Genomic DNA, 25,331 nt, shown 5'->3' with positions numbered 1-25,331 from the left:
CCAGGGTGGGGAGAAGGGTCTATCCTGCACTGGAGAGCACAATGCTATCATGGTGCCCATGGTGGGGAGAAGGGTCTATTCTGCACTGGAGAGCACAATGCTATCATGGTGCCCATGGTGGGGAGAAGGGTCTATTCTGCACTGGAGAGCACAATGCTATCATGGTGCCCAGGGTGGGGAGAAGGGCACATCCTGCACTGGAGAGCACAATGCTATCATGATGTCCAGGGTGGGGAGAAGGGCACATCCTGCACTGGAGAGCACAATGCTATCATGGTGTCCAGGGTGGGGAGAAGGGCACATCCTGCACTGGAGAGCACAATGCTATCATGGTGCCCAGGGTGGGGAGAAGGGCACATCCTGCACTGGAGAGCACAATGCTATCATGGTGCCCAGGGTGGGGAGAAGGGCACATCCTGCACTGGAGAGCACAATGCTATCATGGTGCCCATGGTGGGGAGAAGGGTCTATTCTGCACTGGAGAGCACAATGCTATCATGGTGCCCAGGGTGGGGAGAAGGGCACATCCTGCACTGGAGAGCACAATGCTATCATGGTGTCCAGGGTGGGGAGAAGGGCACATCCTGCACTGGAGAGCACAATGCTATCATGGTGCCCAGGGTGGGGAGAAGGGCACATCCTGCACTGGAGAGCACAATGCTATCATGATGTCCAGGGTGGGGAGAAGGGCACATCCTGCACTGGAGAGCACAATGCTATCATGGTGTCCAGGGTGGGGAGAAGGGCACATCCTGCACTGGAGAGCACAATGCTATCATGGTGCCCAGGGTGGGGAGAAGGGCACATCCTGCACTGGAGAGCACAATGCTATCATGGTGCCCAGGGTGGGGAGAAGGGCACATCCTGCACTGGAGAGCACAATGCTATCATGGTGCCCAGGGTGGGGAGAAGGGCACATCCTGCACTGGAGAGCACAATGCTATCATGGTGCCCAGGGTGGGGAGAAGGGCACATCCTGCACTGGAGAGCACAATGCTATCATGGTGCCCAGGGTGGGGAGAAGGGCACATCCTGCACTGGAGAGCACAATGCTATCATGGTGCCCATGGTGGGGAGAAGGGCACATCCTGCACTGGAGAGCACAATGCTATCATGGTGCCCAGGGTGGGGAGAAGGGCACATCCTGCACTGGAGAGCACAATGCTATCATGGTGCCCAGGGTGGGGAGAAGGGCACATCCTGCACTGGAGAGCACAATGCTATCATGGTGCCCAGGGTGGGGAGAAGGGTCTATTCTGCACTGGAGAGCACAATGCTATCATGGTGCCCAGGGTGGGGAGAAGGGCACATCCTGCACTGGAGAGCACAATGCTATCATGGTGCCCATGGTGGGGAGAAGGGTCTATTCTGCACTGGAGAGCACAATGCTATCATGGTGCCCAGGGTGGGGAGAAGGGTCTATTCTGCACTGGAGAGCACAATGCTATCATGGTGTCCAGGGTGGGGAGAAGGGTCTATTCTGCACTGGAGAGCACAATGCTATCATGGTGCCCATGGTGGGGAGAAGGGCACATCCTGCACTGGAGAGCACAATGCTATCATGGTGCCCAGGGTGGGGAGAAGGGCACATCCTGCACTGGAGAGCACAATGCTATCATGGTGCCCATGGTGGGGAGAAGGGCACATCCTGCACTGGAGAGCACAATGCTATCATGGTGCCCATGGTGGGGAGAAGGGTCTATTCTGCACTGGAGAGCACAATGCTATCATGATGTCCAGGGTGGGGAGAAGGGCACATCCTGCACTGGAGAGCACAATGCTATCATGGTGCCCAGGGTGGGGAGAAGGGCACATCCTGCACTGGAGAGCACAATGCTATCATGGTGCCCAGGGTGGGGAGAAGGGCACATCCTGCACTGGAGAGCACAATGCTATCATGGTGCCCAGGGTGGGGAGAAGGGCACATCCTGCACTGGAGAGCACAATGCTATCATGGTGCCCAGGGTGGGGAGAAGGGCACATCCTGCACTGGAGAGCACAATGCTATCATGGTGCCCAGGGTGGGGAGAAGGGCACATCCTGCACTGGAGAGCACAATGCTATCATGGTGCCCATGGTGGGGAGAAGGGTCCATCCTGCACTGGAGAGCACAATGCTATCATGGTGCCCAGGGTGGGGAGAAGGGCACATCCTGCACTGGAGAGCACAATGCTATCATGGTGCCCAGGGTGGGGAGAAGGGCACATCCTGCACTGGAGAGCACAATGCTATCATGGTGCCCAGGGTGGGGAGAAGGGCACATCCTGCACTGGAGAGCACAATGCTATCATGGTGCCCAGGGTGGGGAGAAGGGCACATCCTGCACTGGAGAGCACAATGCTATCATGGTGCCCATGGTGGGGAGAAGGGTCTATTCTGCACTGGAGAGCACAATGCTATCATGGTGCCCAGGGTGGGGAGAAGGGCACATCCTGCACTGGAGAGCACAATGCTATCATGATGTCCAGGGTGGGGAGAAGGGCACATCCTGCACTGGAGAGCACAATGCTATCATGGTGCCCATGGTGGGGAGAAGGGTCTATTCTGCACTGGAGAGCACAATGCTATCATGGTGCCCAGGGTGGGGAGAAGGGTCTATTCTGCACTGGAGAGCACAATGCTATCATGGTGCCCAGGGTGGGGAGAAGGGCACATCCTGCACTGGAGAGCACAATGCTATCATGGTGCCCAGGGTGGGGAGAAGGGCACATCCTGCACTGGAGAGCACAATGCTATCATGGTGCCCATGGTGGGGAGAAGGGCACATCCTGCACTGGAGAGCACAATGCTATCATGGTGCCCATGGTGGGGAGAAGGGTCTATTCTGCACTGGAGAGCACAATGCTATCATGGTGCCCATGGTGGGGAGAAGGGTCTATTCTGCACTGGAGAGCACAATGCTATCATGATGTCCAGGGTGGGGAGAAGGGCACATCCTGCACTGGAGAGCACAATGCTATCATGGTGCCCATGGTGGGGAGAAGGGTCTATTCTGCACTGGAGAGCACAATGCTATCATGGTGCCCAGGGTGGGGAGAAGGGCACATCCTGCACTGGAGAGCACAATGCTATCATGGTGCCCAGGGTGGGGAGAAGGGCACATCCTGCACTGGAGAGCACAATGCTATCATGGTGCCCATGGTGGGGAGAAGGGCACATCCTGCACTGGAGAGCACAATGCTATCATGGTGCCCATGGTGGGGAGAAGGGTCTATTCTGCACTGGAGAGCACAATGCTATCATGGTGCCCATGGTGGGGAGAAGGGTCTATCCTGCACTGGAGAGCACAATGCTATCATGGTGCCCAGGGTGGGGAGAAGGGCACATCCTGCACTGGAGAGCACAATGCTATCATGGTGCCCAGGGTGGGGAGAAGGGCACATCCTGCACTGGAGAGCACAATGCTATCATGGTGCCCAGGGTGGGGAGAAGGGTCTATTCTGCACTGGAGAGCACAATGCTATCATGGTGCCCAGGGTGGGGAGAAGGGCACATCCTGCACTGGAGAGCACAATGCTATCATGGTGCCCAGGGTGGGGAGAAGGGCACATCCTGCACTGGAGAGCACAATGCTATCATGGTGCCCATGGTGGGGAGAAGGGTCTATTCTGCACTGGAGAGCACAATGCTATCATGGTGCCCATGGTGGGGAGAAGGGTCTATTCTGCACTGGAGAGCACAATGCTATCATGGTGCCCATGGTGGGGAGAAGGGTCTATTCTGCACTGGAGAGCACAATGCTATCATGGTGCCCAGGGTGGGGAGAAGGGCACATCCTGCACTGGAGAGCACAATGCTATCATGGTGCCCAGGGTGGGGAGAAGGGCACATCCTGCACTGGAGAGCACAATGCTATCATGGTGCCCATGGTGGGGAGAAGGGTCTATTCTGCACTGGAGAGCACAATGCTATCATGGTGTCCAGGGTGGGGAGAAGGGCACATCCTGCACTGGAGAGCACAATGCTATCATGGTGCCCAGGGTGGGGAGAAGGGCACATCCTGCACTGGAGAGCACAATGCTATCATGGTGCCCATGGTGGGGAGAAGGGTCTATTCTGCACTGGAGAGCACAATGCTATCATGGTGCCCAGGGTGGGGAGAAGGGTCTATTCTGCACTGGAGAGCACAATGCTATCATGGTGCCCAGGGTGGGGAGAAGGGCACATCCTGCACTGGAGAGCACAATGCTATCATGGTGCCCAGGGTGGGGAGAAGGGCACATCCTGCACTGGAGAGCACAATGCTATCATGGTGCCCATGGTGGGGAGAAGGGCACATCCTGCACTGGAGAGCACAATGCTATCATGGTGCCCATGGTGGGGAGAAGGGTCTATTCTGCACTGGAGAGCACAATGCTATCATGGTGCCCATGGTGGGGAGAAGGGTCTATTCTGCACTGGAGAGCACAATGCTATCATGGTGCCCATGGTGGGGAGAAGGGTCTATTCTGCACTGGAGAGCACAATGCTATCATGATGTCCAGGGTGGGGAGAAGGGCACATCCTGCACTGGAGAGCACAATGCTATCATGGTGCCCATGGTGGGGAGAAGGGTCTATTCTGCACTGGAGAGCACAATGCTATCATGGTGCCCAGGGTGGGGAGAAGGGTCTATCCTGCACTGGAGAGCACAATGCTATCATGGTGCCCAGGGTGGGGAGAAGGGCACATCCTGCACTGGAGAGCACAATGCTATCATGGTGCCCAGGGTGGGGAGAAGGGCACATCCTGCACTGGAGAGCACAATGCTATCATGGTGCCCATGGTGGGGAGAAGGGCACATCCTGCACTGGAGAGCACAATGCTATCATGGTGCCCATGGTGGGGAGAAGGGTCTATTCTGCACTGGAGAGCACAATGCTATCATGGTGCCCATGGTGGGGAGAAGGGTCTATTCTGCACTGGAGAGCACAATGCTATCATGGTGCCCAGGGTGGGGAGAAGGGCACATCCTGCACTGGAGAGCACAATGCTATCATGGTGCCCAGGGTGGGGAGAAGGGCACATCCTGCACTGGAGAGCACAATGCTATCATGGTGCCCAGGGTGGGGAGAAGGGCACATCCTGCACTGGAGAGCACAATGCTATCATGGTGCCCAGGGTGGGGAGAAGGGCACATCCTGCACTGGAGAGCACAATGCTATCATGGTGCCCATGGTGGGGAGAAGGGTCTATTCTGCACTGGAGAGCACAATGCTATCATGGTGCCCATGGTGGGGAGAAGGGTCTATTCTGCACTGGAGAGCACAATGCTATCATGATGTCCAGGGTGGGGAGAAGGGCACATCCTGCACTGGAGAGCACAATGCTATCATGGTGCCCATGGTGGGGAGAAGGGTCTATTCTGCACTGGAGAGCACAATGCTATCATGGTGCCCATGGTGGGGAGAAGGGTCTATTCTGCACTGGATAATTGGGGGTTCTTCTGGGGGAGGCAAGACCTGTACAAAAAGGATGGGTTACACCTGAACCCAAAGGAATCCAATATCCTATCGGGCATATTTAATAGAGCTGTAAGGGAGGGTTTAAACTAATTTAGCAAGGGATGGGAACCAGAGTGAATGGGCAGAGGACGGGGAAAACAGAAATAAATCAAAGATCGATAGCTTACAACAGAGATTATAAAGAAAAGGCAGGAGATGAGGCTTAATCACAGCCATTAGCATGAGTTACAGGGTAATACAGGCATGGTATAGTTAAAACAGAAAGCAGTACTGGACTAAGGGTGTTGATTTTGAAAGCACACAGCGTAAGGAATAAAATGGACGATTTTGAAATTCAGCTACAGATTGGCAAATATGATGTTGTGGCCATCTCTGAAACTTGGCTAAATGATGGCTGTCATTGGGAGCGGAACATCCAAGGATATACGGTATATCGGAAAGATAGGTTAGTAGGCGGAGAGAGTGGTGTGGCTCTGTGTATAAGAAATAGCAGATCATTAGAAAGAGATGACACGGGATTAGAAGGTGTAGAGTCTCTATGGGTTGAGTTAAGAAGTGACAAGGGTAAAAGGACCCTAATGGCAGTTGTATACAGGCCTCCGAACAGCAGCCGGGGTGTGGATTATAATTTACAGCAGGAGATAGAAAAGATGTGTCAAAAGGGCAATTGTTGGGGATTTTATCACAAAAGTGGATTGGGAAAACCAGGCCAGTACTGGACCTCGAGAGAGAATTTGTAGGATGTCTAAGGGATGGATTTTTGGGACAGCTTGTTGTTGAGCCCACTATGGGATTGGCTGTACTGGATTGGGTGTTGTGCAATGATCCGGAGGTGATAAGAGAGCTTAAGGTTAAGGAACCCTTAGGGAACAGTGATCACAATATGATCGAGTTCACATTGAATTTGAGAGAGAATAAATAAAATCCAATGTGTCGGTATTTCAATGGAATAAAGGAAATTACAATGGCATGAGAGGGGAACCGGCCAAAGTTGACTGGAAAGGGACATTTTCAGGAAAGACAGCAGAGCAGCAATGGCTGGAGTTTCTGTGAAAAATGAGGGAAGTGCAAGGCAGATATATTCCAAATAAGAAGAAATTCAAAGGGAAGAAAGACACTACTGTGGCTGACAAGTGAAGTCAAAGTAAAAGCAAAAGGAAGCCAGAGCTAGTGGGAAGATGGAGGATTGGGCAGCTTTTAAACACTTGCTCATTTGGAAGGAAAAGATAAATATCAAAGAAGATACTAAAAGATTTTGGTATATTAAAGGTAAAAGAGAGTCGAGGGTAGATATAGGACCAATACAAAATGACGCTGGAGATATTGTAATGAAAGATGCAGCGACGGCAGAGGAACTGAATGCATATTTTGCATCAGTCTTCACAGTGGAAGATATCTGCAGAATACTGGACCTTCAAGAGCATCAGGGAAGTGAAGTGTGTGCAGTGAAAATTACGACTGAGAAGGTGCTCAGGAAGCTTAATGGTCTGAGGGTGGATAAATCTCCTGGACCTGATAGAATGCCCCCTCAGGTTCTGAAGGAAGTAGCTTGAGAGATTGCAGAGGCATTAGCGATGATCTTACGATTCTTAAAAGATTCTGACATTGTACTAGATGACTGGAAAATTGCAAATGTTACTCCACTGTTTAAGAAGGGTGGGAGGCAGCAGAAAGGAAACTATAGACCTGTTATCCTGACATCAATGGTTGGGAAGTTGTTGGAATCGATTGTTAGGGATGAGATTATGGAGTACCTGGAGGCACACGACAAGATAGGCCAAAGCCAGCAGGGTCTCCTCAAAGGAAAATCCTGCCTGACAAACCTACTGCAATTCTTTGAGGAAATTACAAGCAGAGTAGACAAAGGAGATGCAGTAGATGTGGTGTACTTGGATTTTGAGGCCTTTGACAAGGTGCCACACATGAGGCTGCTTAGCAAGGTAAGAGCCCATGGAATTACAGGGAAGTTACTAGTGGGTGGAGCATTGGCTAATTGGCAGAAAACAGAGAGTGGGAATAAAGGGTTCCTATTCTGGCTGGCCGTCGGTTACCAGTGGAGTTCCACAGGGGTCAGTGTTGGGACCGCTGCTTTTTACCATGTTATGTAAATGATTTGAACTACGGTATTAATGAATTTGTGGCTAAACTTATCGATGATGCAAAGATAGGTGGAGGAGCGGGTGGTGTTGAGGAAACAGAGAGCCTGCAGAGAGACTTAGTTAGTTTAGGGGAATGGACAAAGAAGTGGCAAATGAAATACAATGTTGGAAAGTGTCTGGTCATGCACTTTGGTGGAAGAAATAAACAGGCTATTATTTAGATGGGAGAGAATTCAAAATGCAGAGATGCAAAGGGACTTGGGAGTCCTTGTGCAAGATACCCTAAAGGTTAACCTCCAGGTTGAGTTGGTTGTGAAGAAGGTGAATGTAACATTGGCGTTCATTTCTAGAGGTATAGAATATAAGAGCAGGGATGTGATGTTGAGGCTCTATGAGACACTCATGAGACCACACTTGGAGTACTGTGTGCTGTTTTGGGCTCCTTATTTTAGAAAGGATATACTGACATTGGAGAGGGTTCAGAGAAGATTCACAAGAATGATTCCAGGAATGAAAGGGTTACTGTATGAGGAACATCTGGCAGCTCTTAGGCTGTATTCCCTGGAGTTCAGGAGAATGAGGAGGGATCTCATAGAAACATTCTGAATGTTAAAAGGCCTGAACAGATTAGATATGGCAAAGTTATTTCCCATGGTAGGGGATTCTAGGACAAGAAGGCACGACTACAGGATTGAAGGACATCCTTATAAAACTGAGATGTGGAGAAATTACTTTAGTCAGAGGATGGTAAATCTGTGGAATTTGTTGCCACGAGCAGCTGTGGAGGCCAAGTCAATGGGTGCATTTAAGGCAGAGATAGGTAGGTTCTTGCTTAGCCAGGGCATCAAAGGATCAGCCCATGACTGAATGGCAGAGCAACTTCGATGGGCTGAATGGCCTGCCTTATATACCTGAATGGCTCCTATACCTTATGGATAACACAAAGCTGAGCGGGACTATGGTGGGGAGAAGGACCTATTTCTACACTGGATAGCGCTACACTGCAAGCACAGCCAACTCTGGATCAATATCACAAGATGTGAGTTCAAATCCTACCCTGAAAGGAGAGCAAGTCAGCTTCCAGAAATTAAGTAATAGCTGAAACGGGGAGGGTGGGGGGGGGGGGGGGACTTCTGAAGTCTAAATGTGAAACCCTGAAACTCCAGGACTTTTGTCAAAAAAATCACTCACATTCATGGAGCCCCTTCCACTGAAACCTGAACTGCCGTCAATTAGGAACGGATAATACACTCAGCACCACCAGACACACCCACAAATGATTAAAAATGTAAAGCCACTGCCAACATCTGTTCTTACATTCTCACTATTGAGGTCTAATACAAACTTTTTAATACATAGAGGGGATTTAAACATACTTAACATACAATTTCTTCATTTTTTGGATATTTTCCCATTCGGTATTTTTTAAGTATTTACTTGGGTGAAGAAAAGAACTCACTTACAAAAAAGGCAAAGCATCTGTCGTATACACTAGGTGGCCACAACTCAAGAGTGATCATCAGAACAAATATCCAGTTCGAAGATGTCTTGAACAAAGCAAGGAGGTGCCTTACGAAATGAAGTAACATTTTTTCACAAAGGAAATTAATGGAGCCACACCAGGAGATATCAGAGCCGATGCCGAAACACATGGCCAACCAGTTTTCAGGAAGAAGTTTGGGGGGGGGGGGGGAAGAGATTGAAATTGGGATAACCAGGAATGGATTTGGGTATGGTAAAAGCCTAAATTGAAGAATAAAGAGGTACAGGAAACAACAACATGGGGGAGGGGTAAATTTGAAAATAATGAAGGGTTGAGATACAGCTGCTGACCGCTACAGCTTATGGTAAAGAAATCCTGTTGTGTCCTTAGCGTATAAAACCAGTTCCAGGCCGGTTATCAAGACCACAATGAGAGCCTAAAGTTTGCATCTCACCCTTTCCGGGGGCACATGACTCTGTCTTTCCGCCACCGCCCCTACCATGTCACAGGCCCCTTGTAGCAGATTTGTAAAGCTCAGTATTTATCTGTGAAACCAACTAAAAGGTCTGGACTGTTATGGGTTCCACGGGTCAATTCAACTCCAGACTCAGAGAGAAAATTAACAGTTCCTACTTTGGAAGCGCCATTAAAGAGGTACAAGAAGAACGAATGTCAGAGGTTCGTCGGGGAGATTGAACATCTAGGAAAATTACCATTGGTGAGACCTGGTTAATCCTAAAAAGGCCCAAATAAATTTCAGGACCCGCACTCCAGAGCCTGTACCAGCCATAACCGAATATGGACTGTGCAAAGGCGCATATGCCTCGGTGTTCAGTTACCATCTACCCAGCCCCTGTATAATTAGTAACGGACAACCTCTAGGGAACGGCCCATACACCGAAACAAGCAAGTAATCTACAGCTCACTTCCGCGTAAAGGGAAACATTGAGCCCCCATTGTGCAAACCTTTCCGAACTGGCTAGCATCGCCTTTGACAGAGCATAACGGCACCTTCCCCTGCAGTCTCCCAGCTCCTGCACCCACAACTCCGCATGGAGTGAAACTGAGTGCCGGGGCTGTTCGAATAACGCCCGTTTAAATAAACGATATGCAAAAGCACCACCGGTTCTGTAGTTCACCGACTCTGTAATTTTCCCTGATAATTGAGTTAGCCATTGTTTGCCGCCGGCATTGTGAACACAACCCCCCTCCCTCCCTGCCAGGCCACACGGGCAGATGAAACCCCCCACACTTACTGCGTGACTGGCCGATCGGCAGAACGCTTCTGCCCGCTCCGTCGTCCTTTTCGACCTTCCCACCACTTGATTTGAAGCGCCCGCTTTCGCCGGCGCCGAGTTCCTCCCGACAACTCGACTCCCTGCCCGTTCCAGCGGCCGCCAGCTCCCAGCAGCCGGTTCACAGCATCAGTGCCCCGGGCGGAGGATGTGAAAGACGCCGGCACATCCCTCCTCCGCACTCCCCGCTCAGTCACTCGCTCCCACACAGCCCGGCTACACAACAAGCGGACACAAGCCCCGGCTTCTCTTCTCCATGCTGCTGTTCCCTGTCAAAGGCGTGGACTGCCCTCGGGGTTGCGTCAGCAGCTGGGGGAGGGGGATCAGGCCACTCTCGGATGCCCCGGCACTGCTGTTCATGACTGTGGCGCGGCAAGGACGCTCTGCTGCACTGAACATCAAATTTGCACTTTGAGATGGTGTCCCCAGGCAGAGCGGTCACAAGATAGTGGAAAGAGCTGGTGGTTTGGATGTACTGGTCCGCACTACTCTTGGGCTGCTATGAACTTCTATCAGTTCCATCAGTGTGTTGGATTGTTTGAGATGTTTAAAAAGCAGCTGAGAAATAAATGTTAATCAGAGTGGTTGTGTCAGGATCCTTAAACAGAGGAAATCAATACTCATGGAGGATGAAATTGTCCACCTGCAGGATACCAAGTATTGAATGAGGAAGGAACAGCGGTGTCTCAGAAAGGCAGCGTCCATTATAAGGAATCCAGCACCCAGGGCATGTCCTTTTCTCATCAAGGAGGAGGTACAGAAGCCTGAAGGCACACACTCAGTGATTCAGAAACAGCTTCTTCCCCTCTGCCATCAGGGAGGAGGTACAGGAGCCTGAAGACACACACTCAGCGATTCAGAAACAGCTTCTTCCCCTCTGCCATCAGGGAGGAGGTACAGGAGCCTGAAGGCACACACTCAGTGATTCAGAAACAGCTTCTTCCCCTCTGCCATCAGGGAGGAGGTACAGGAGCCTGAAGGCACACACTCAGTGATTCAGAAACAGCTTCTTCCCCTCTGCCATCCGATTCCTAAATGGACATTCAATCCTTGGACACTACCTCACTTTTTTTTTAATATACAGTATTTCTGTTTTTGCACATTTTTAATCTATTCAATATATGTAATTGATTTACTTCTTTGTTTAGTATTATTTTCTCTCTCTGCTACATTATGCATTGCATTGAACTGCTGCTAAATTAACAAATTTCACGTCACTTGCCAGTGATAATAAACCTGACTCTGAAGTAGTGTCACATGATGAGGAAACAGTAGGAAGTCAGACCACAAACTGACCAGACAGTACTAACTCACTGACGCCCACAACAACCTTCCTAAGGATGCTATTACCTTCTCTCAGTGGTTCAATGCTTCCATTTAATATCAGAAAATGTGCATAATCTGAAATTCTTACCCTTCTCATACATCCACAAAACTGAAGAAAACCCCCAAAGAATGAATGACAGTAAAAACGAAGCCCCCTCCCACCTGCCTCAGCAAAAGCATCAGCCCCACCACTACCAACCATGCAAACAATAGCAAAGCCCCAAGAGACCATGACATAGAGTCCATCAAAAAAAGCTGTTCATCCCAACACATGGACATGCTACAGGCTCAGGTTCGTTTGTTCTCTCTCTCTGTCTCCCCCCTCCCTCCCTCCCTCTCTCTCCACCACATGTATTAATTGAGATATGGCCTTCCATCCTTACTTCCAAGGAAACTGGGTAACACCCCCATTGTAGTTAATGACCCCTCATCTGTATCCCCTCTATGTTCCACACTTTGCTCTTACCCCCCATCTGCCTGCAAACAGAACAGGGATAGAGTTCCCTTGGATCACCTGGAAAACAGCAATACCTGTGTCAGTGTTACCTATGTCAATAGCAATACCTGTGTCAATGTTACCTATGTCAACAGTAATACCTGTGTCAGTGTTACCTATGTCAATAGCAATACCTGTGTCAATGTTACCTGTGTCAACAGCAATACCTGTGTCAGTGTTACCTATGTCAATAGCAATACCTGTGTCAATGTTACCTATGTCAACAGTAATACCTGTGTCAATGTTACCTATGTCAACAGCAATACCTGTGTCAATGTTACCTATGTCAATAGCAATACCTGTCAGTGTTACCTATGTCAACAGCAATACCTGTGTCAGTGTTACCTATGTCAATAGCAATACCTGTGTCAATGTTACCTATGTCAACAGTAATACCTGTGTCAATGTTACCTATGTCAACAGCAATACCTGTGTCAGTGTTACCTATGTCAATAGCAATACCTGTGTCAATGTTACCTATGTCAACAGTAATACCTGTGTCAATGTTACCTATGTCAACAGCAATACCTGTGTCAATGTTACCTATGTCAATAGCAATACCTGTGTCAGTGTTACCTATGTCAACAGCAATACCTGTGTCAGTGTTACCTATGTCAACAGCAATACCTGTGTCAATGTTACCTATGTCAATAGCAATACCTGTGTCAATGTTACCTATGTCAACAGTAATACCTGTGTCAATGTTACCTATGTCAACAGCAATACCTGTGTCAGTGTTACCTATGTCAATAGCAATACCTGTGTCAATGTTACCTATGTCAACAGTAATACCTGTGTCAATGTTACCTATGTCAACAGCAATACCTGTGTCAATGTTACCTATGTCAATAGCAATACCTGTGTCAGTGTTACCTATGTCAACAGCAATACCTGTGTCAATGTTACCTATGTCAATAGTAATACCTGTGTCAATGTTACCTATGTCAACAGCAATACCTGTGTCAGTGTTACCTATGTCAACAGCAATACCTGTGTCAATGTTACCTATGTCAATAGCAATACCTGTGTCAATGTTACCTATGTCAACAGCAATACCTGTGTCAGTGTTACCTATGTCAACAGCAATACCTGTGTCAATGTTACCTATGTCAATAGCAATACCTGTGTCAATGTTACCTATGTCAACAGCAATACCTGTGTCAATGTTACCTATGTCAACAGCAATACCTGTGTCAGTGTCACCTATGTCAACAGCAATACCTGTGTCAGTGTTACCTATGTCAATAGCAATACCTGTGTCAATGTTACCTATGTCAATAGTAATACCTGTGTCAATGTTACCTATGTCAACAGCAATACCTGTGTCAGTGTTACCTATGTCAACAGCAATACCTGTGTCAATGTTACCTATGTCAATAGCAATACCTGTGTCAATGTTACCTATGTCAACAGCAATACCTGTGTCAATGTTACCTATGTCAATAGCAATACCTGTGTCAATGTTACCTATGTCAATAGTAATACCTGTGTCAATGTTACCTATGTCAATAGTAATACCTGTGTCAATGTTACCTATGTCAACAGCAATACCTGTGTCAGTGTTACCTATGTCAACAGCAATACCTGTGTCAATGTTACCTATGTCAACAGCAATACCTGTGTCAATGTTACCTATGTCAATAGCAATACCTGTGTCAATGTTACCTATGTCAACAGCAATACCTGTGTCAGTGTCACCTATGTCAACAGCAATACCTGTGTCAATGTTACCTATGTCAATAGCAATACCTGTGTCAATGTTACCTATGTCAATAGTAATACCTGTGTCAATGTTACCTATGTCAACAGCAATACCTGTGTCAGTGTTACCTATGTCAACAGCAATACCTGTGTCAATGTTACCTATGTCAATAGCAATACCTGTGTCAATGTTACCTATGTCAACAGCAATACCTGTGTCAATGTTACCTATGTCAATAGCAATACCTGTGTCAATGTTGGGACATTGGGCAATATCAGAAAGAGTGCTCCTTGTTAGATTCAGAGGACAGCCATTTGATTTCACAATTATACAGGTATCTACACCAACAACAGATAGAACAAATGAACAAATATAGGTAAATTCTATGAAGAACTTGAACAAGCAAAGAATGGATGCAAATCTCAAGATTTTGTTATTGTTATGGGAGATCTAAATGCTAAAGTAGGACAACATGCTAATGGAAATACCATAAGAAAATTTGGACTAGGGGAAAGAAATGAACGAGGTGAGAAATGGATAGAAATGTGCAAGATGAATAATCAGGTCATTATGAATACCTATTTTATAAACCATCCAAGATGCTTGTGGACCTGGAAAAGTCCAGGTGATAACACCAGAAATCAAACTGACTTTATTACTGTAAACCAAAGATTTAGAAACTCAGTGACTCAATGCAAAACATATTCAGGTGCAGACTGTAATAGTGACCATAACCCAGTAATATGTCACGTAAAAGTAAAACTTTAAAACTAAAGAAGCAAAGACCTGAACAATCCCTTGACCATATTTTCCCATATGGTCTAGCGGTTAGGATTCCTGGTTTTCACCCAGGCGGCCCGGGTTTGACTCCCGGTATGGGAAGAAAATGTTTTCGGCACAGACTAGGAGGGCCAAGATGGCCTGTTTCCATGCTGTGATTGTTATATGGTTACTTGCAATTAATTAAAGAAAACTTAAGACAAAAATTTACAATTGAAGTAAAGAATAGATTTCAAAGTCTAGAAATAGAATCTGTTGAAGATGATAGCAATCACGTAAAAATGAAGTTTAACTCTCTAAAGCATATATGTCAAACTCAAGGCCCGCGGGCCGGTGGAATTATCTTTGGCCCGTGAGATAATATCTAATTACTATTAAAGCTGGCCCCAGTAATCGAAGCGCCTATGGCGTATGATATGGCTAATGCTGAGTTTATTCAGGTACCAAGTTTTCAGGGTTTTTAGTGTTTATTCGGTTTCCCTGGTTTATTTCCTGAATATCATTAATGAATAATTTTTTTCTCTATTAGAGCTGGCCCGCCGGTATATTGCATGCACCACTAATACTACAAATCCCACAATGCACTGCCAGTGCATTGCTCACGCTTGCCTTACTCTCTCATCAGCATCCTTTTGGCGCTAGTCACGTGTGGTCAACTTTCAGCTATCCCTCACCCCAAAAATGGCTGAACGAAAGGTGGACTTTGAAAACAGGGGTTTTCAAGGCAGGTGGGAGGCAGAGTATATGTTCACAGATATAAAGGGCAAACCTGTTTGTCTTGTGTGCAGAGACGGTGTGGCTGTAATTAAAGAATATAACGTAAGACGACACTATGAAACGAAACACCACGACAAATACAAGCATCTGGACAAGAAACAGAAGCTCCAGAAGGTAGACTTGTGGGACTGACAACAGATGGAGTGCCCGCGATGTGAGGTCAAAAGAGTGGATTGGTGGGCAGGATCCGGGAGAAGATGCGGGAGGAAAACGGCGCAGGTGAGCTGACAGCTTATCACTGCATCATACACCAGGAATTGTTGTGTGGCAAAGCCTTGAAAATGGAACATATAATGAGCACCACAACACGAGCAGTTAACTTCATAAGAGCCAAAGGTTTAAATCACCGCGAGTTCAAGTCGTTTCTGGAGGAGTTGGGTTCAGAATATAATGATTTGCCCTATCACACAGAGGTGCGATGGTTAAACCAAGGAGAAGTGCTGAAAAGACGTTTCGAGTTGCGTGAGGAGATCTGTCAGTTCATGGAAAGCAAAGGGAAAGACACAACAGAGCTCTGGGATAAAAAGTTGCTTTGTGAAATGGCGTTTCTGTGTGACATCACGAGCCATCTCAATGCGCTCAACCTGCAGCTTCAGGGGCGGGGTCGTGTGATCACAGACATGTACGCTGCAGTGAGGGCTTTTAAAACCAAGCTGCGCCTGTGGGAGACGCAGATGCAGCAAGAAAACTTGAGCCATTTTCCGTGTTGCCAAGCTATGAAAGAGCAGGTTTCTACCGCAAAGTTTGCTGAAAAACTTAGCATACTTGGTGCCGACTTCACACGGCGATTTGCCGACTTTGAAGCCCAAAAGAGCAGGTTTGAACTGCTCAGTAATCCATTTGCAGCTGACGTGGAAAGCGCACCAACCAACATACAAATGGAGCTGATTGAACTCCAATGTAGTGACACACTCAAGGCAAAGTATGACTCGGTGGGCGTTGCACAGTTTCTACGTTTCATTCCCGACACAATGCCCCAGCTGCTCAAATGCTCTCTATGTTTGGCAGCACATATCTGTGTGAACAACTGTTCTCTTTGATGAAGATAAAACATCACACAGGAGTCGTCTTTCTGATGAACACCTTCACTCAATTCTGAGGATTTCCTCAGCTCAGAGCCTGACTCCAAACATTGATGAACTTGCATCCAAGATGAGATGCCAAGTCTCTGGCTTAGACTAGTGTGAATCACAAAGTGTTGGCCTGTGGAAAAATGTTTTCATTAGAAATTACTCTGGAAAAGTTGCAGATAAAGCCATAAGAAATAAATGCAACTGATTTTTTATTTATTTAATGTTCAATGTTGTTTTTGTAGGCAATAACCTAAGCTTTGTTAGTTCCAGGTTAATATGTGTAATAAATTCATTTCAATAAGTTTTGCAATAAACGCTGAACCAGTCCGGCCCTCGACTTGTACCGATTTTTTAATTTTGGCCCACTGTGTATTTGAGTTTGACACCCCTGCTCTAAAAGATGCCTTGGTAGAATCAGCAAAGTCAGTGATTCCTAAAAAAGAAAATGCAGTATTATTAAGACTGTGTATTAGTTCTTAATAGTTATTGATGGAGGAATTGTATGTTGCGGTGTTCTTCTGATTTTATATAAATAAAAACAAAATCAGCTCAAAAACCTAGTGCAGATATTGGTCTGCCTTCATACAATGATTGAATCTTCCAAATCTTCATTTTCATTACAACATTCAAGATAATTGTCAAATTCTTCATAATTGCTGAAGTAGTCAAATTATTTCAACTTCACTCCCAGTCGTTTCTTGCATCTCCAAGCTTCAATGCTTGAAACCGTCATGAGCCAAGCAGTTCTGAATTGCCTTACTACTTACTTCTTGCCAACAATCAGTAACAAAAATAACTGCTTTGTGACCACATGCAACTATTTAAAAAATGGAGCGATACACACAATATACTGAAGAAACTCATCAGGTCTGACAGCACCTATGGAAGTTGACATTTTGGGCGGAGATCCTTCTTCAGGTTTAAAAAACTGTTCACTCTAAACATGGTGTAGTGTCTAACAGCCACACAAGTACACGCTACAAGCACTTCGCAAATAAATGAAGTGTTCGATTAGTTATTGTTTTTTAAGAATTGTCTCGAATAAGCAGATGCCCCAATTAACCAGTGGCCCAATTAACTGGAATCCACTGTATTTCTTATTGTAATTGATTATTCATTAAAATCATATATCGCAATGTACTGCTGCCACAAAGCAACATATTTCACAACAGATGTCAGTGATACTAACCCTGATTCTGATTCTCACCTTTCACTCCAGCAGCCTCTGCATTCAGCACACCATTCTTCACAAGTACGACTACAACATGATCCCACAACCCTCCTCACCCCTTTCTGCTCTCTGCTGGAATCAATTTCTCTGGTTTACTTGTCATCCCCTGGCACTTAACCCTGCAGCAACAGGAGATGTAAAATGTGTAGCTACACGTTCTCCCTCACCACCATCCAGACCTAAACAGCCCTTCCATTTGAGGCTAGCATTCCTGTGCACCACCTCCAAGGTTGTCTGTCACAGTTGGTGCTCTCGGTGTGACTTCCTCTGTATTAGTGAGACCAAGCACAGACTAGACAACCATTAAGGCAAAAACATGTACTCAGTCCCCCATGGCCGTCTGGAATTCCAAGTTTCATTTTAATTCCACTCCTTTTCCTTGTCCTTGGCCACCTCCACTGCCAGGGAAGGGCCAAACACAAACTAGAAGAACAGTACTTCGCATTCCCCCGGATAGTCTGCGACTCAACAGCGTGAACAATTCAGGTAACCCGCTGTCCCTTTCTCTTTCATCCTGATCGGTACTAGCCCTGTCAAAAACACCCTTCTTTTTAAACCAACCCAATTTCTTCCCTGTCCGTCACCCACTCACCCCCCCCCCACACACACCACTGTACCAATTTGCTCTTCCTACCTTCTTTATTTGGTTCCACTCTTCACCTATCCTTTCCTCTCATGATTTTATAAACCTGTATAAGGTATAAGCTGTAAACTCACCTTCCTACACTCCTGAACAGAAGTCCTTGCCTATCCAACCTCTCCTTATAACTCAAGCTCTCCAGTCCCAATTACATTGTTCCGGATCTTTTCTGCAGCCTGTCCAGCTCTGGGAAATCTTTACTGTAGCAGGGTGACCAGGATGGCACACAGTACTCCCACTGCAGTCTCACTAAGGTCTTGTACAGTTACAAGATAATGCCCCAACTCCTGTACTTATCGCCCTGACCAATCAAAGCTACTGTGCCAAATGCCTTCTTCATTACCCTGCCTCCATATGTCATCACTTTGAGAGAACGATGTACTTGTTCCTGAAGGTCTCTCTGTTCTACAACATCCCTTGGGGCCCCACCATTTACTGTGTAAGTCCTGCCCTATTTTAATTAACTTTGCAAATGTCCATTGTTAAATTCCATCTGCAATTCTATGGATCACTTCCCCAGTTAGAGCATAGAACAGCACAGCACAGGAACAGAGTGTCCAGCACATGATGTCTGTGCTGAACGCAATGCCAAGTTAACCGATATCTGTTGTCTGTGCATGATTCGTACCCCTCCGTTCCTGTATCTTCACATGCCTAAAACCCTCTGAAATGCCACTAACATATCTACTTCTACCAGTACTCCTGACAACCTGTTGCAGACACCTACCACCCACTGTGACAAAAACATTGACCCGCACATTGAGCAGCTGCGGAGGCCAGGAAGTTGTGTATATTTAAGGCAGAACTTGATAGGTTCTTGATTGGATGGGGCATCAAAGGTTACGGGGAGAAAGCCAGGGAGTGGGGCTGAGGAGGGGAGAAAGGATCTGCCATGATTGAATGGTGGAGCAGACACGATAGGCCAAATGGCCTAATTTGGCTCCTATCTTTTATGAACATTGAGCTCTTTTCCAGGGCACCTCTTGCAACTGAACTGAAGGGGTTGAAAATCCTTATGGTATCATTTGGTACTTCTGCACCAGGGAGTTGCAGGGAGATGAAAACCAGAGTGTCAGAGGAACTAGTGGATGTTTGTGGGGAAAGAAGTTGTTAAATTTACATACAAAGACGGGAATCTAATGTTTGAGTATGATGGGAATAATGTTCTGTACTGCATCTATCTCAATGCAAGGAGTATTGTAGGTAAGGTGGATGAGTATAGAACATGCGTCAACACACGGAATTGTGGCATTGTAGACAGTAGTGAGACTTGGTTGCAGGAGGGGCAGGACTGACAGCTCAAAGTTCTGGGGTTCTGTTGTTTTTGATGTGATAGAGTGGGAGGGTAAGGAGAGTAAGGGTCCCAGATCAGATCCCCGAGGCACTCCACTGGTGACCGACTTCCATGCAGAATATGACCCGTCTACAACCACTCTTTGCCTTCTGTGGGCAAGCCAGTTCTGGATCCACAAAGCAATGTCCCCTTGGATCCCATGTCTCCTTACTTTCTCAATAAGCCTTGCATGGGGTTTTCCTTATCAAATGCCTTGCTAAAATCCATAAACACTACATCTACTGCTCTTCCTTCATCAATATGCTTAGTCACATCCTCAAAAAATTCAATCAGGTTCATAAGGCATGACCTGCCTTTCACAAAGCCATGCTGACTATACCTAATCATATTATACCTCTCCGAATGTTCATAAATCCTGCCTCTCAGGATCTTCTACATCAACTTACCAACCACTGAAGTAAGACCCACTGGTCTATAATTTCCTGGGCTGTCTCTACTCCCTTTCTTGAATAAAGGAACAACATCTGCAACCCTCCAATCCTCCGAAACCTCTCCCGTCCTATTGATGATGCAAAGATCATCACCAGAGGCTCAGCAATCTCCTCCCTCGCTTCCCACAGTAGCCTGGGGTACATCTCATACAGCCCCAGTGACTAATCCAACTTGATGCTTTCCAGAACCTTCTGTACATTGTCTTTCTTATTATCTACATGCTCAAGCTTTTCAGTCCACTGTACGCCATCCCCACAATCATCAAGAACCTTTTCTGTAGTGAATCCTGAAGCAAAGTTCTCATTAAGTACCTCTGCTATCCCCTCCGGTTCCATGCACACTTTTCCACTGTCACATTTGATAGGTCCTATTCTCTCTCGTCTTATCCTCTTGCTCTTCATGTACTTGTAGAATGCCTCGGGTCTTCCTTAATCCTGTCTGCCAAGACCTCCCCATGGCCCCTTCTGGCTCTCCTAATTTCATTCTTAAGCTCCTTCCTGCTGGCCTTATAACCTTCTAGATCTCTATCATTACCTCACTCTCTGAACCTTTTGTAAGCTCTTCTTTTCTTCTTGACTAGACGTACCTATGCAGAACTCCACGCAAATATCCCCTGAACCTTCCTAAAACCTTCCTGAACACATCTAACAAACTCCACCCCATCTAAACCCCTCACTCTAGGGATGTGCCAATGGATATTTAGGAAATTAAAGCATACATTTTAAGCAAATATGATTAGATATTTTCTCTTGAGAAGAATTAATGGTGATTTCTGTGATGTCTCTAAAATGGTGAGAAGGTTTTGATAGAGTATCTTTTATGGTATGTGGAATAGCAGAGTGACAGACCATCATATGTCCCTTGGAACTCCAATAAAGAATTCAGAGGGAACTTCTTTACTTGAAGTGTGGTGCTAATTTCAGATGTAGTACCACACAGCACTGAGGAATTGAATGGGGAGCTGACACATGCATTTGAGGGAGATGAGGATGGAAAAATGGATGGAGAACTGAGTGGGAATACTAGTCTGTTCTTGTGTGGTCTCCTTATGTAATCTTAACCCTTGGAAACTGCAGTGAGTTTTCATTGCTGTGAAAATCTTGGGGAGTTGATGTGAGTCTTGTTGCACCGCTCACGGGTGATCAGCCTCTAGCACATTGGAATAATGTAGGTCAACTTCAGGATAAAACTCTTGGGACAGAAAAAATGTGTGGCAGGATGGGTATGCAAAATTTAATCTGGCAAGGCTGGTTTGACTGGTAAAGTTGATGAACTTGGAGAGCACGACCACAGACTGTTGCAAGAAACATGAGGTTGTTATAGGTGATTTTTAACTTTCCACATGTTGACTGGGAATTACAGTCATTTTCCATGCTGTAAAAATGACTAGATAGGATAGAGTTTGTCAAATATGCTCAGGAAAGTTTCCTTAATCATTATGTAGAAGTCCCAATGAGAGAGTGTGATACTTGATCTGCTATTTAGGGAAGAAGACAGGGTAGGCGACAGAAGTTTGTGTAGGGGAACAGTTTGCATCTAATGATCGCAATACCATTAGTTTCAATGTACGTACAATATACAAAAAGATATTGGGTTGAGGTTCCAAATTGGAGAAAGGCAAACTTTGACGGACTCAGAAAGGATCTGGTAGGTGGAGATTAGGAAAGGCTGTTTTCTGGCAAAGGTGTACTTGATAAATGGGAGGCCTTCAAAAGTGAAATTTTGTGAGTACAGAGTTTGTATGTTTCTGTCAGAATAAATGGTAAATATAACAGGTGTATGGAACCCTGGTTTTCAAGAGATATTAAGGCCCTGGTTAAGAAAAAAAGAGGTACATTGCAACATAACTTCTTGACTTAAACTCGATGCCTCGACTAATAACAGCAAGCATTCCATAAGCCTTCTAAACCACCTTAGCAACCTGTGTAGCCACTTTCAAATAGATATGAACTTCGATCCCAAGATCTCTCTGCTCGGCCACACTGCTAGGATCTTGCCGTTAACAGTGTTCTGTCTCCTTGTATTTGCATTTGTCCTACTGAGGTGCAAAGCTCACATTTATTTGGGTTAAACTCCATCTGCCATTTCTCAATCTATATCTGCAGCTGATCTATATCATGCTGCGTTCTTTGCCAATCTTCTACACAATCCACAACTCCACCAGTCTTGGTATTATCCACAAACTTAGTAACCCACCCATCTACATTTTCATCCAGATCATTATATACATCACAAATGGCAGAGGTTACAGATCCTTGAAGAACTCCACTAATCTCCAGCTCAAATAAGTCCCTTCAACTATTACCCTCTGTCTTTTACATGCAGGCCAGTTCTGAATCCCAACACAATTCACCACAGACCCCATGCATCTTAATCTTCTGGATTAGCCTCCCATAAAGGACTTTGTCAAACGCCTCACTTAAATCCACGTGGACAACATCCACTGCCCTACCTTCAACAATCTCTCTCATCACCTTATCTCAAAAAACTCAATCAAGTTGCTAAGGCACTACCCGCTCATACAAAGACTTCCCTAAATAGGCAACGGGTTTCCAAATTCTCATATATCCTATCCTTGTGAATTTTCTCCAGGTATTTCCTTACAACTGACATGAGACTGGCCAGTCTATAGTCCCCAGGGTTTTCTTTTGTTCCCTTCTTACATAGAGGTACAACATTGGCCACTGTCCAGTCCTCCAGGACCTCGCCTGTGGCTAGAGAGGACTCAAAGATACCGGTCAAGGGCCCAGCAATCTTGCCTCTTGCCTCCTTCAATAAATCCTATCAGGCCCTGGAGACTTATTCACCTTCATACTCATTATGATATCCAACACTTCCTCCTGCTTGACTTCTAAATGCCCTAAAGTGTTTATAAACTCAGCACTGATCTCCTGGTCTTCTAGATGCTTTTCCTTGGTAAATGCTGAAGCAAAGCAAATGATCCCCCCTTTATCCTTGAGTAGTCCCACCCTCTCCCTAGTTATCCACTTGATCTTGATGCCTCGAGATTCACCCTAATCCTACTTACCAAGGACTTTTCATGCCCTTCCTGGCTTCCCTCATCCCCTTCTGTAGTTCTTTTCTGGTTTCCTTATACTCCTCGTTGCATTGTTTGATCCTGACTTTGGAACCTTTACATACTTTTCTTTTTTCTTCTTGACTAAATTCATCACCTCTCTGGACATCCAAGATTTGCTAATCTTTCTATCCCATCCTTCCTTCTAACAGGAACATACCTTCCTGTACTCTGTGCAATTGATCTTTAAACACCCTCCACATATCTGACGTGGACTTGTCAGAGAAAAGGTGCTCCCAATTAACACTTCTCAGTTCCTGCCAAGTGCAGTTGTAATTTGCCCTACTTCAATTTAAAACTCTCCCATAGGACCATACCTATCCTTATCGAGAGCTATCTAAAAGTTCAGGAGTTGTGGTCAGTGTTCCCTGTCTGTTCACCCACTGAAAGGTCAGTCACCTGGCCAGGCTCATTACCCAACACCAGGTCCAATACAGACCTCCCCCCACATATTGCTTTAAGAAACCTTCCTGGATACACTTAACATCTAAACTCCTTACACTAGGAAGGTTCCAATCTATATTAAGGAAGTTGAAATCCCCATAACAACAACCCTATTATTCTCACGTAGTTCCTGAATCTGATTACGTATCTGTTCCTCAATGTCCTGGTGGCTATCGGGGGGTCTGTAGAACAATCTTATTGGTGTGATCGCACCCTTCCTATCCCTGAGTTCCACCCAAATGGCCGCAGTGTCTGACCCCTCTCCCCTGAGTGCAGCTGTGATATTGTCCCTGATTAGTAGTGCAACTCCACCCCCTCTTTTACCTCCTCCTCTATTTTTTTTATAATATCAAAAATCTGGTTCATTAATCACCCATTCCTGCCCCTCTCTCAATCAAGGTTCAATAATGGCTACAGCATTGTAGTTCCATGTACTGATTAATGCTCTCATGCCAACACCTTACCCATAATACACACTTCAAACTATCCCACCCATCATGCCTATTATTTCAATCTTGCCTTTCAATACTTTCCCTGACGTCTACCTTCCTGTCTGATCCTTCCATTACTGATCTGGGGCTCCAGTTCCCAGGCCGCTGAAAAACTAGTTTAAACTCTCCTGAGTAGCATTAGCAAACCTCCCGGCCTCCTGTCTAGTTCAGGTGCAACCCCATCCCTCTTGTACAGGTCACCCCTTCCCCAGAAAAGATTCCAATGATCCAAGAACTTGAAGCCCTGTCTCCTGCATTTTCTCCTCAGCCACTGATTCATTCTTGCTATCACCACATTCCTACCCACACTAGCCCATGGTGCAGAGAATAATCTGGAGATTACAATTTAGGATAGTGGTCACCAACCTTTCTAAGCCCAAGATCCCCTACCTCGGCCTCAGTGAAAGGCAAGATCGACCCCAGATTGATTAGTTACACACATGCACAACGGGGCAAAAAAGACCGGAAGTAAAACCCCACAACCCGGAAGTAGAAATAATGTATGAACACCAGGGGTACCCATCCTTCTTGGCACCGCGGACCGGTTTAGTATAGACAATATTCTTCCAGACCGGCTGACGGGGGGGAGGAGTGTTAAATCCGACCGGAATACAGCGATACTCGAAGCAGCTTCCTTATGTCCAGTCTATTCCACAATTTAGTTTTCACAGCTCTCAGCACTTGCTTCTGTCCCGCTTGCTCACGCTTTTTTTCCACTCACAAAACACAACGGGTTTGTCTTTAAGTGCAGGGTGCTTGGACTCAAGGTGCCGAAGCAGTTTTGAGGGCTTCGTTGCCTCATTAGACATTCTCCCGGCCAGAACTGCAGCCTCCTACCCACACACCCACCCACCGCCAGATGCCTTGGCCAGGTGCGGCTGGTCGTGGCTGGGGTGAGAGGACAAGAAAAGGGCTGGAGGTCCCTGTGCCGGGGCAGTCCGGAGAGAGTGACCGACCGAGGAGTGCAACAGGGAGCGGGCATGTAGGATCTAACGGCCGACAGAAGTTTGCTTCAGTAGATCGCAGCGAGGTAGCTGCTCTGCTACTTACGAAACCCTGAGCCCGAATTAGGTCGTCTGCGAATATTTTAGCACCGGGTTCCCCACGAACATTCGGTGTGCTAAACGGGTTTAGAGGCGGCGCCCATCTGTCCGCGCTCCGGGCCAGTAGCAACGGCACTTCTCGTCG

At 46.5% G+C, this 25,331-nt stretch overlaps 2 protein-coding genes and 1 non-coding gene across 3 annotated transcripts in view; 2 read left to right on the top strand and 1 right to left on the bottom strand.

Annotated features, from left to right (window-relative positions):
* The window catches only part of trak1a (trafficking protein, kinesin binding 1a), a 282,105-nt gene extending 271,512 nt beyond the window's left edge, over nt 1-10,593 (bottom strand). Inside the window, exon 1 of the mRNA XM_059945728.1 lies at nt 10,283-10,593. The gene's annotated coding sequence lies outside the window, so the exon portion shown is untranslated. The remainder of the gene's footprint in view (nt 1-10,282) is intronic.
* A 998-nt stretch (nt 10,594-11,591) lies between these two features.
* Nucleotides 11,592-16,807, top strand: LOC132378707 (general transcription factor II-I repeat domain-containing protein 2A-like). Its single transcript, XM_059945809.1, has 2 exons — nt 11,592-11,939; nt 15,155-16,807. Exon 2 carries the CDS (start codon nt 15,600-15,602, stop codon nt 16,440-16,442), a length of 843 nt encoding a protein of 280 aa, XP_059801792.1. The 5' UTR covers nt 11,592-11,939; nt 15,155-15,599; the 3' UTR covers nt 16,443-16,807.
* On the top strand, nt 14,656-14,727 carry trnae-uuc (transfer RNA glutamic acid (anticodon UUC)). The gene has a single exon. It is a non-coding gene; the product is annotated as a tRNA-Glu (tRNA).
* Nucleotides 16,808-25,331: the final 8,524 nt, after the last annotated feature.

Source organism: Hypanus sabinus, chromosome 20 (assembly GCF_030144855.1).
Source record: "Hypanus sabinus isolate sHypSab1 chromosome 20, sHypSab1.hap1, whole genome shotgun sequence".
Classification (NCBI taxonomy): Eukaryota; Metazoa; Chordata; class Chondrichthyes; order Myliobatiformes; family Dasyatidae; genus Hypanus; species Hypanus sabinus.
The sequence above is the reverse complement of the archived record's forward strand: the minus strand, read 5'-3'. Positions and strand labels throughout refer to the sequence as shown.